Source organism: Hippoglossus hippoglossus, chromosome 13 (genome assembly GCF_009819705.1).
Source record: "Hippoglossus hippoglossus isolate fHipHip1 chromosome 13, fHipHip1.pri, whole genome shotgun sequence".
Taxonomy (NCBI): Eukaryota; Metazoa; Chordata; class Actinopteri; order Pleuronectiformes; family Pleuronectidae; genus Hippoglossus; species Hippoglossus hippoglossus.
The window spans coordinates 14,325,922-14,338,059 of NC_047163.1; the positions used below are offsets into that span (position 1 = coordinate 14,325,922).

The window sequence follows — 12,138 nt, forward strand, 5'->3', positions numbered from 1 at the left end:
TGCAGTGTATGAATAAATCAGCTGCCGCGTACAGGAGGGTACAGAGTGAATGTGTGTAACCCCTGCAGCACTACGCCATATATCATCACACTATATAAATATATATATACACAACTTCTTTATTCTTTTATCCAAAGCACTTTGCAGGAACATGAGTGTACATGCTGTTAATGGGGATTAAATCCTGCCACTGTGAGTGCAAGGATTGCTCTTTGTGTTGTGTATTCACGTGCATGCGTGTGTGTCTTGTCTGTGTGACCTGCTGCATGAGGCTTACGGATCATTGCCCAGTCAGTCAGAGGACACAAGGGGCCATTATCACACAGGGTCTGGACACTAAATGTTTGATGAAGGGTGCAGAGCGGATGTCCTGTTTCTCTCCTCATATTATTACACGTGTAGATCAGAGTAAACACTCAGTTATTAACATATACATCTATGATAGAAGCTGCATATTAGCTGGGTGTGATTGAGAATGATTTTAGCTCAGAAACACAGTTTAATTTGAGAATTTGTGTGTGTGTGTGTTTGGTGCAGTGTGTAGCAGAGAAAGGAGTTTGTGTGTCTGCACAGCGAAGTCCTGAGAGATGTTGAGTTGGCAGAGATGAGTCATGAAGCAATCTGATCAGCCTCCGCTCTTTCTCCCTCCATCAAAGCCAACGTTTGTCATGATCATTCAATATGTGTCTCTGTACCAGAGCCTGACTAATATGTGAAGCAATTTGCTGATAATAGCAGTATCGACATTTATGTTTTACCAATATGAAAACTTTTAGTTTACAGAATGAGAAAATGCAGAAAGTACGAGCAATTTTGTTTGTATTTGACATTAAAATTTTTTTTCATTAGCTTAATTTGAGTTCAACATATCTGGTCGTATTTGTGTTTTATTTTTATTTTTAGTTTATGGTTAAACTGTAAAATATCAAACCTCAATTACATTTCTTTGTCACATGGATTTGATGACAATATGTAAAGAATCATTGCCAATTTTATATCATATGCTCATTGCCCATATATCAGTATTGGGAATTTTTTGCTATTTAATATCGGTATTGGCATCGGCCCACAAAAATCCATATTGGCCAGGCTCTAATCTGTACTGCACCACTCTTGATCAAATCTGAATAGAAATAGATGTGCAACCGTAGATTTCACAGTATTTTGTTTTATTATCCAAGTTCCCACGTACAAAAGTTTAAAAAGTATATGATTAACATATCGATTTATATAAAATACCTTTGACGTGGCCTTGGACCACATTACCATTACAGTGTCTTTTCACTGTGGCCTAAAAAAGTGACAGTTGTAAATAACTGGATACCAGTTGGCTTCCTCTGTAGATCAGTCGAACCTCCAGTGCAGTTTCAAAGTGTGAAATACTTTGCTGAAGCTTTGCCGTCGCTTTGCAAACGGGCTTGTTAGTTCTGAGTCAGAATCCATCCATAGGAGAATGTCACAAAATGTTGCACATCCCGGTGGTTTCTGGGAAATGTAGTCTGGTGGGCAGAGAGTCTTCTGGCAACTTGGGGATAGCATCCAGGACTTCAAGCTTTGGCAAACAGGAGAAAACTCTGCACAGACAAGTGTAGAGAGAGAGAGAGTTATAATAAGAAAGGTGAAGAATGCCCTCTCTCCTTTCACCCTCTCCTCACCGTGCACGGTAGTCCTGAGTGAAGGTCACTGGGTTGTGGGTCAGGGTTAGGGAGCGCAGCGGGCTGTTCTCCAGAGCTCCCAGTCCCACCAGGGAGCCAATGGCGTTGTCAGACAAACAAAGGTGCTCCACTGCTGGGAGCTTTGGCAGCTGACGCAGGCAAACCAGGTGGTTACGGTGCAGGTTCAACATTTTGCACCTGCACAAACACAAATATCACTGAGCTTTCTTTCTCTGGCTTCTGTCATCCAAAATAACTTCACCTACGATTAAGTACTAAAAAAAGTCAAACAAATGATGGGAATAGTTCCTATTTGTGGTGTTGTATATAAACTGGAAACCAAGCAGTTGTACTGCATCTGACAAAATGATAGAAACATTACAGGAAGAAATGGATTAGACGGAGAAAAAGAATGATAGGACTGAATAAAGAGAGGTAAGAGGAGACCGAACAATGAGCGCCCGAACTTTCCATTCTGCATAATTATTTCTTGTGGCCGGGGAAATAAAAAATAAAATTAGGTCATATTACACAAAACAACAAAACAGATTAAAAACGTGCTCAAAAGGGAAAAGTATCACATCTAACTTCAACTGCGATATCGCTCAAAATCACTAAACAATTTCTTTTGAATTCCCCTCAAAGTGAAACCGTTTCAAACTGTGAAGTGAGTTTCAAACAGTTGGTGGAGCTGCCAACTGGAAACTCCAACATTTGGAGCCTCACACGCTGATGAAAGAAAGTCCGACACATACAAAGCGTAAAATAATCCATAACAATGATTCATAGATTCCTTTATCCTGCACGTCACTAAATATTAAGTTGAGTCAATTTTGCAAGAAGAAGAACCTGAGTGAATGAGGAGTTGTGGTGCAGTCTGGGTAATGCGGTTTGGGTAATGCGGTTTATACCTTGGCAGACGTACAGAACTCAGGTTGGTGAGGGAGTTGTCGACCAGCTGCAGTTTCTCCACGCGGATCAACCGCCGCAGGATCCGCAGGAAATTCTCTCTCTGGAAGGGATCGCCCAGGTTCTGATAGGACAGATTCAACTCCTGAGAAGAGAGAGAGAGAGTCTGTCTTTCTCACTGTGTCCTTCTCTCTGTTCTCCTCCTGTACTGTACATCTTTAATGCCACACACACACACACACACACACACGCGCTATCTTACCAGACAGTTTTCCCAGTTTTCTTGCAGCCTTTCCTCCCATCTCTGTCCTTCATCCTCCCTCCTCCTCCTCCTCCTCCCTGTCCATCTCTCCACGGGCACGTCATCCCCCTCTCTTTGAAACAGCTCCTCCTCTGATGGTCCTTTGTAAAGTTGGCAAAATACAGAGTTTTATATTCACATCACCATCATCTGTCTCGTGAAAAAGTTATTCCTAATCCGTCTTAAAGTTTTATTTCTTGGTAACTCATAATTATAAATGGAAATTTGTAACTTCCCAATAACTAGTTGTAAGATTTGTTTGTTATTAGTTTGCTTTAACAATTAAACTTAATTTTTAGAACAAATATTCTCAAACAAGAAGAAGCCACTCTCTTTTTTTATACCATAGTATGTTGATTAAAAATTGATACACATCCCCATTTTTGTTAGACACAGCCTTTTCTCATGCTACACAGAGCATCTAATTCACTTCTGTCCGTCCTGGGAGAGGATCCCTCACCTGTGCCTCTCGGAGGTTTCTACCTTTTTTCTTTTCCAATTAAAATGTTCATTTTTATAGTTTCCCCTCACTCTAGTTGAGGATTAAGGACAGAGGGTTTTACATCCTGTTAAGCCCTATGAGGCAAATTGCAATTTGTGAACAAGAGCTATTCAAATGAAATTAGATTGTTTTGAAATCACACTTCGCTTCCTTCTGTTCCATTAAACCAACGTTACTGCATCAAACACAGCACAAAGAGAGGGAGTGATCAAAGAGCGAAACCTTTTCTCGTATCGATCACGCACCTTCTCTGACCCTGGGGCAGGTCAGCTGGTCGCCTCTGACATCACACTGCTCCAGGCGATGCCACGACACGAACCGGAACCGACTTGATGGGAGCTAACAGACGACGAAGAAGAAGAAGAGGAAGAACTTTAATCACTAATCATTACAACATATTCCTCATGACCCATGTACATTAGTTTACTGGACTAGACCCTTCAATGAAGCAGTGATGAGTCGTGTCTGTCTCCTCAAGTGTAATGTCAATTTAGGAAGTTTACACCGTGGCTACCTTCTTCTCCTGTATGTGTGTGTGGGCGTGTGTGTGTGTGTGTGGGCGTGGTTTCCCCAGTAGGTTCCATGGCACACCTGCCTGTCATCACCTCATCACCTGCAGTATATAAACCCTGCTTCTCCTTCCACTCATCTCCAGATTATTCAGTCAGCTTCAGTGATGGTATCTGCTCTGTGACTTTGTGGCTCCAGTGTTTTAAACTCCTCCTGAAGTTTCTTTCTGCGTCTTTGATTGTTACTAACTGCTGTTCGCTGCTCCTTCACATTCGCTGCCTGCCTGCTAGCTTGCTTTAGCATGTCTGCCTGCTTTAACTCAGATTCCCTCAACCACTGAGCCTCCTCCATTACCACCTCCTGACCTCTGCCTGGTTTCCCAATAACCTTTTATCATTTCACCCCAGCTGGTCGCTGAGTCTGCTTCTGGCTCCACATTTTGACTTCATAACACTCGTCAAATTCAGCTGAAATTCAGCACGGTCAAACTACTCTTAATACTTGAGAATTAAAACAGAGATGTACACAGGAAGTGAAAGAACAGAACTGAGAGAACAGGAGACACTAGAGTTTAATGAACCGTGGCTTCTCATCAGTGTAATATCAACTGTATTCCCTCGGCAGACAATATGTAGACAACATCACAGGGTCATTTTAAAGACCATTAACGTTTACTGCTACACGTGTTAGCAAAGTGAGAGGATTCAGTTTCATAAACTGTTTTAATCTTCTCGCCTGTGTTTAATCTGTCTTTCTTGACTTTAAACATTCATCGTCCTGTTTTTTATTTTTATTATAAGAGACTTTTTAATTTTTACCTTTCTGTTGTATGGAATTTTTATGTCATTTGATTTATCTTTTTTTTCATGATCTCCTGTTTTACTTTGAAACTGCATTCCTTGTGTGTGTCTCTCACTTTACTTCCTGTGTCTGATTTCCTGCTCCTGTGATTGTCAGCTCAGTTCTAATGGGCCACCTGAGTTATCTCTGAGTCCTGTGGTGTTTATAGTCTTTGTACTGCTCACTCTCCTCTGTCAGCTTGTCTGTTTATCATCTATGGATTTTGATCATGCTTCAGTTCTGTTTCCTCCAGTGCTTGTGTTTCTGTTTAGTTTTTCCACTTGGTTTTCCTTGTGCCACCGTCTGTACGTTTTGGACTTTTAAGTTTACTTGTTTTGCTTCCTGCTTTATCAAAATTCCACACTGTGTTTGGGTCCTCACCGGATTTCCAGACATGACATAATTATTATTTCACCATCTACAGTATTGCAGGCATCACGTCAAATTGTACACGATCTAACATAAGACTCTAACACCACTTTTTTTACCAGTCAAGATGTTTTCTATGATTAATGTGGACACATTTAAAATTATTTACATACTTGTCACACCTGATCCTTTTCATTGCCATTCGTTATTATGCAGATATTGTTGTTGTTTAAATGCTCTAAACATTAATATAACACATTATGTTATAGCGCCGACATTTGTATCACATTCCGACTTGAACAGTGAAGTCGGAACAACAACCTCCTGAGGAGCACATGATGTATGTGAAATCAGAAAATATAGGCCATTTAAAAAATTGTATTTGCATCTCAAACTTAATGCAATTTACAGTCTTTAAAAACTGTTAGCACAGCGGGAGAGGGTGGTGGATTACTGCCTTGACCTTTTCAAGCACCTAACAAACATCCTGTTCACCCGGAGTAATCCTACACCTCTCTCTGTTAATTGAGACATACAGTGAGAATGACCCCACTTCACTTCACCACTGAGCCTCATTGGCTGAACACTCAGACCAACAGACACAGGCCACATGTTCACAACGTATGAATAACGAGAATAAGATACACACTGTAAAAGGACCTGCAAATGATCAAATCGGGATATGAGGATTACTTTGTTTTTTATTAAATTTATTGAATTATTTCAATTTCACTTTATTTAAGTAAGAAAATCAAATTCACATCATACTCTTCCACAAAGTCAATTAATAATGTCTAAACAAATTTATCAAAAAATAATAATTTGCAGTGTTAATGCTGCCTGTAGTTGAACCTGCCTTTTTTATTTAACATCTGATGCAAAGGGTTAAATAGTAAAACAGAAGCAAACACAAGCAGTAAAAACAGCCCATAAGCAGTAGGCCTTTTCTACTTTGTAATAACATTCTTTATCCTTTATTAGAAACACCATTTTGCTGCAGGATTTGAAGCGATAAACAGAATGATGAGGACATGAGGGTATTTTTAACCACCAGTGGGGAGGATTAGGTAAGAAGCCAGTTTTCATCTTTCTTTATTCAAATAGTCAAGAGGGTTAAAAAAGAAAATCATTCTGCATAGCAATCCAGCAGAGGGGCTAGTGGCCTGGGGGTAGAATAGAGAGTGCGGAGAATAGACTGAGAATATTAGGTTCAGTTCAGAGAGGAGAAGGGGGGGGCAGTGTGGAGAAGGAGTAATTGAAAGATTTGAAGATGAAAGGATGGAGAGAAAGAGGGGAGGACACAGGAGAGGTGTGAAGACGGAGTCAAAGCTACATAAGTGAATGGAGAGGAAGGAGTGCCATCAAGGTGAACAGCATGGTACTAACTTATATCTTTGTGAGGACCGTTCTGAGTATAGACCAGAGTGAGGACATTTTGGCCAGTCCTCACTTTTTCAAAGGACTGTTGGAGGGTGCAGACTTGCTTTTAGGGAGGTTAACATTAGGAATTTAGTTTTGGTGGTTAAGCTGCAGGGTAAGACGTGAATTGTGGTTAGGTTAAGCTTAGGGTTAGGCATGAATAGTTCATGATTAAAGTTAGGTATAAGGTTTTAGTTAGGCTGCTCACAATGAATGGAAGTCAATGCAAAGTGGGTTAGGGTTGGGGTTAGGCTGACACTTGAAGTAGAACCTACTGACTGCAGTTTGTTCTGAAGTCTCGAGGCCCTGACAGCTCTGTCTCTCTTGGTTCTCTGAGTGACTCTCACTGAGCTAGGAGCCGAGCTCTGATCTGCTGTCAGTGGTCTCACAAGTGAGGCAATTCGAATAATTCAACTTGATTTGATGTTTGAGCCTTGAGATCTGCAGGGGGGGGGGATACAGGCGCCTCCAAAGTGATTCAACCGTTTAACTGTCCTCCTCACAGAGATATGTCACCCTCTCTGATCTCCCCTGCTCCGCACACCGGCCAACCCCTCAACGCCACCAATCAATTAACAGATCGATTCCAGGATACATGCATGTGTGAGTGTGTGTGTGTGAGTGTGCTACTCACTGGTGTGGATACTAGTCCAGAATCAGGACTGGGGTCCACAGAGAGGGGAGTGCGTGTAACACCGGGGTCCGAGTATTGGGACGAGTGGGATTTGGGGAGGCTGCCGCTGAGAGTGTTCACACCTGAAGAACTGAGACAGAGACAAAAAGAGAAGAGGAGGACAGACACAGGCTCATATCTCTGGTCCCGGTTTGAAGAGTAATGTAAGCCCTTCTCTCTCTCTCTGTGTGTGTGTGTGTGTGTGTGTGTGTCTGTGTGGTTAGAGTTACAGTGAACTGGGCCTGACAATGCAGATTAGAACCCGTTGCCATGGCAGCGGAGGACACCTGAGCAGGTGCTATTAGCTTGTAATAGTCTCTGTATGCGGGGGATCGCTGGACACTGCTACTTCTATAGCTTTAAATCTATAGTCTATAGCTTTAATATGTACTACCTGTCCTGTGGTTTGCTACATTGTTACCATAGAAAAGAATTGAATACATAATGAATATATTTAAATTGTAATTTAATGCTTTAAAGCTTTGGCACTAAGTTAGCTAGACCTGGCTAGTTCAACTCAAACTTTAAAGCTAACCTCAGTGGTCATTTGAGACATATAATGGGATTAGATAGTCAAAGAGCACAGACAGTTTAACACCGTATCTAATGTATTCATGCAGCCCTGTTTGTTTTGGCTCACCTTTCTGACATGTCCCAATCGTCTGGTGATGAATTCTCCTGGCCTTCTTCGCTAACACATTGAGAAAGGCTCGGTTTAGCCGTGTGCAGCTGTAGCTGCGACCCATGGAGCCCGCTGTGGTAGGTCAGCGCTGAGCAGAGAGGAGTTTAGCCGTGTTGTGGAGCTGGTGGAGCGGACACACTGACACCGGGCCCCGCTGCCGCAGGTGAGGAGCTGCGGGCTGGTCGCTAGGCTAACGGTTGCCAGGCAACAGTGTTCAGGTGTATCATACATCTGTTGAGCCTCAGTGAGAGAAAACTAATGTTCAGGTCATAAATGAACCACTTCATAACATTAAACCTAAGAGACTGGGGGATTTTTAAAAACCTTTTTGCTAAAGATTTAGCCTTTAATCATAATTATGGATCAATAGATGAACAAATTTGGCCTATAGAAGATAATATGCTGTTATTCTTTATTTCCTTTTATGCTTTTAACTATTTCTCCACCCTCCGTTTGTTTATTCTATTTCATTTTTATGACACTGACATGTGGTGGCCACAGACAGTTGCTCTCTCCGTCTCCTTCCTGACTGATCTTCTCTAGCTTTGTGTTCGGCTAGTGTCCTTGTCACTACCAGTAGCATGAGGCGGTATCTGCAGCCCCATCAGGTTGCACAGGTAGGCCAGCTCCTCCAGGATGACACATCCATACGTGCGGTCGCAAGAAGGTTTGCTGTGTCTCCCGGCCGGCCGTCACACAAGGAGAGCTGGACAGGGCCGTAGAAGAGCATCAACCCAGCAGCAGGACTGGTATCTGCTTCATTGTGCGAGGAGGAAGAGGAGGAAGAGGACAGCCAGAGACCTACAAAATGAACTCCAGCAGGCTACTGGTGTGCATGTTTCTGACAAAACTGTCCCCCCATGAGGGTGGCATGAGGGCCTGACGTCCTCCAGTGGAACACATTCGCCAGAGAACACAAGGAATTGGCAGGTTCGCCACTGGCGCCCTGTTCTCTTCACAGATGAAAGCAGGTTCACATTGAGAACATGTGACAGGCGTGAAAGAGTCTGGAGACACCGTGGTGAATGTTATGCTGCCAGTAACATCATCCAGCATGACCAGTTTGGCGGTTGGTCAGTGATGGCCTGGGGAGGCAGATCCTTGGACATACACAGACCTCCATGTCATAGCCAACAGTTCCCTGACTGCTGTTAGGTACTTGGATGAAATCCTCAGAGCGACTGTCAGACCTTACGCTGGTGCAGTAAATTCATTAAAATATAGTGAGGAAGAAGGAATCAATGTTGGGAGAGGACACAAATCTGTACTCATGTAATACCACAGTATTAAAACTAAATCCACAAGTTAGTCCTGAAATCAAAGAGGTTTAAAGCAACACTTTTACTGAGCAACAGCGCCCCCTGCAGACACTAGAGGTGACTAATTATGTTGGGCTCTGTGTCCAAGAGAGAAAATACAGACCCCAGAAATGTGTTGCTCTGACTGCAAAGTCCCAATCATCGAACTGAAACACACCTGAACGGAGGATTCTACCCAAGATCCCTGTCAGAAGAGCCGCCACTGTAACAAATACACCAAACTCAGTTTAGAATTCTTTATGTTTTAAAAGTTTCCTCACTGAATTTTGGAGATAGATTCTGGATATTAATGACTTTTAAGTTGTTTTAACTAATCTGCAGTTCAGGGTTACTCTTGAACTTCCTGGGCCTGTCAGTCAGTTCCACACTTTGTTCAGATTGTACCCGCTCACCAAAGTTCGAAGCTAAAAAAGTTGCATAGGGTTGCTTTAAAATACATAGAAGTACCAAAAGAGAGAATATGTCCTTCTTGTGTCATATTATTGAAACATTAATCCATAAGTATCCTTAAAATGTATTAAATGGCCCAATTATTAATAACTACTTCATATAATGTAAATTGATCATTTATGGGACAGGTAGAGAATAAGTGTTTGTCTACTCTCATTGGTTCTGCTTGATTGGTCGTCTCTTGTTATGGTGGGCAGGAGGAGAGATATGGCTGATTCAGACTTTCAGTGGCACACAATGAAGACATAAGGCGCCGCTATCATAGCAGCTGGTGAAAGTAATTTAGATTATAAATAACCTCCCACACCCACGGGCTGTCGTTCTTCTTCAGCGCCGCTCATTGTGCAGAAGATACTGCGACACTGAAAAACACTGAAGTGATAAAAAAGCTATTAGATACTTGATAGAGGTAAATGAAAACCTTGGGAGCTGCAGGAGACTGTGCAAACGACGTCCTCTGACTTTGTGTAGAGGACGTAACTATCGGCTTATTTCCGGACTGACTCATCATTTGCAGCAGTAAAATATAGTGCAATTTTTGCTTTTGTTGTTTTATATGAAAATCATTTCACTTGTTTTGCTGTTTTATAATCTGTGCGACAACCACAACCAATAGTGTTTCTATTAAACATCCGCTGAAGACAGGGAAGACAGTTGTCACATCAAAGCGCCTGTTTAGGAAGTTTTTTTTGTGCTTTTTTGTGTTCATTGCACTGAGGAATGGCACAAACATCTGCTGGGGATGTTGTTGTCAAGTTTTATTTCCTGATATATTTATATAGTAATTACCACAGCAGTGCTGTGCAGGCAGCAATATGTCTGTTAGTTGTGATATGAATGTTTAACGGGACAGTTGTTTCAAACCAAACTGGCAGTTGACAGCAGAGGGGGAAAGTAACTAAGTACATTTACTGAAGCACTGTTTATTTCACAATTCTGAGAACTTGTAATATTCTAGTTTTTAACATTTCTATATAAAGAAAAATATCAGTGTTATTATCATTTATCTATTCAGATTTGTTTCTAAATTATATTATTATTATTTATAAATGATGTTGTTTTGTTTGATTTGTTATGTAGGCCTTTACTGTGTATTATTAGGCACATTAAACCTAATGCATATCTCTTTTTCATGAGCTTTTTATTTACCAATAAGATGAACTAGGCCACAACATTTCCTTGTGTATTTTCTTTTTTCATATGAAGCAACAGAATCAACATTCAGGTCTTATTCGACCTTGGTCACAGTATATCCTTCCCTTGCTTAGCGATATGATCTGTTTTTCCTCTGTGTGTGTGTGTGTGTGTGTGTGTGTGTGTGTGTGTGTGTGTGTGTGTGTGTGTGTGTGTGTGTGTGTGTGTGTGTGTGTGTGTGTGTGTGTGTGTGTGTGTGTGGTAGCTAGGTGATGCCACAGGCCTTAACCCGCTCCAAGACGCCTTGGCAGGACATTGCCTTCCCCGGGCAGCGGAGCTACGGTTGAACAGCCAACTCCTGCTCTTAAGGTCAGCTGTTCAACCGTAACAGCCATTACATAAGCACATTATACATTCAGACTCTGAATATATAAAGTGCTTTTTTTCTTAGCAAGTTTCATAAACTCCTGAAGCATTTCATATTTTGAGCTTCACCACAAAACCCGTCAAGCTGTGTTAGCTGAGGTGACATTCAAAAAAAGGTTTTAAAAACAGCCTCCGTGCACATTGAGAGAGGGACACGCGTTAATGGGAACACATTCATCTTTTTAATAATTGAGTAAAAGACTGAATACAGCTGGTGTTACTGGTTCTCCCTGTATGTACATCACAAAAAAGGTGCAGCAGATCTTTTCCCCCATGTTGTCTGCATGCTCCAGGCTGTCTCCATAGCAACCCGCCTTAGTTACAGTCTCTTTTGCTCACCTGTGAGATGCCCAGCTGGGGCCTAATCAACCACTCCGATGTGATAAGGCATATTAGTTCATCAGCAGTTCAGCCATGTGCCTATCGGGTAAAACTAGAATACTGTCTGCAACAGATATATTACTAAGATTCAGCGAATAAGGACAAAATGTTTGCACATGTGTACTCGCCAATAAATACTGAGCCTTTATATATATATACTGAATGTGTGTGTGTGTGTTTGTGTGTGTGTGTATAGAACAGAATGTACAGGGATGTAATTAAAGTGTGAAACGTACAGTGTGCGCATACTGTATCTGCAGTAGGAATAAGTACATTGTATTTAAGGAGAACAGAGTAAGTTGTGCGTTGGCTGTGTGGGCGCAGGTGAGTAAGAAGCTGCTGAACTTAAAGGGGTTGTGCGTGGATTTCATCTCATGTGTTCTTCTGGCTCATGTACGAACCACCCATCACCAGAGAATATTTACAACCCTCCCTTTCTGCACGTCTGTGTCCAAGAGTTTAAAGCTTCCAGTAGCAAAACACAATCACATCATTATGTCGTATGTCATATTTCAATATATAATATATCATGTAATATCCAGTTTATATATATATATATCTATATATA

At 41.6% G+C, this 12,138-nt stretch overlaps 1 protein-coding gene across 1 annotated transcript; it reads right to left on the reverse strand.

The window, feature by feature from the left end:
* Positions 1-1,273: 1,273 nt before the first annotated feature.
* Positions 1,274-8,078, reverse strand: LOC117773371. Its single transcript, XM_034605225.1, has 7 exons — positions 7,819-8,078; positions 7,140-7,269; positions 3,613-3,706; positions 2,827-2,966; positions 2,567-2,709; positions 1,656-1,853; positions 1,274-1,574 (listed from the first exon to the last, which is right to left on the reverse strand). Exons 1-7 carry the CDS (start codon positions 7,827-7,829, stop codon positions 1,457-1,459), a joined length of 834 nt encoding a protein of 277 aa, XP_034461116.1. The 5' UTR covers positions 7,830-8,078; the 3' UTR covers positions 1,274-1,456.
* Positions 8,079-12,138: the final 4,060 nt, after the last annotated feature.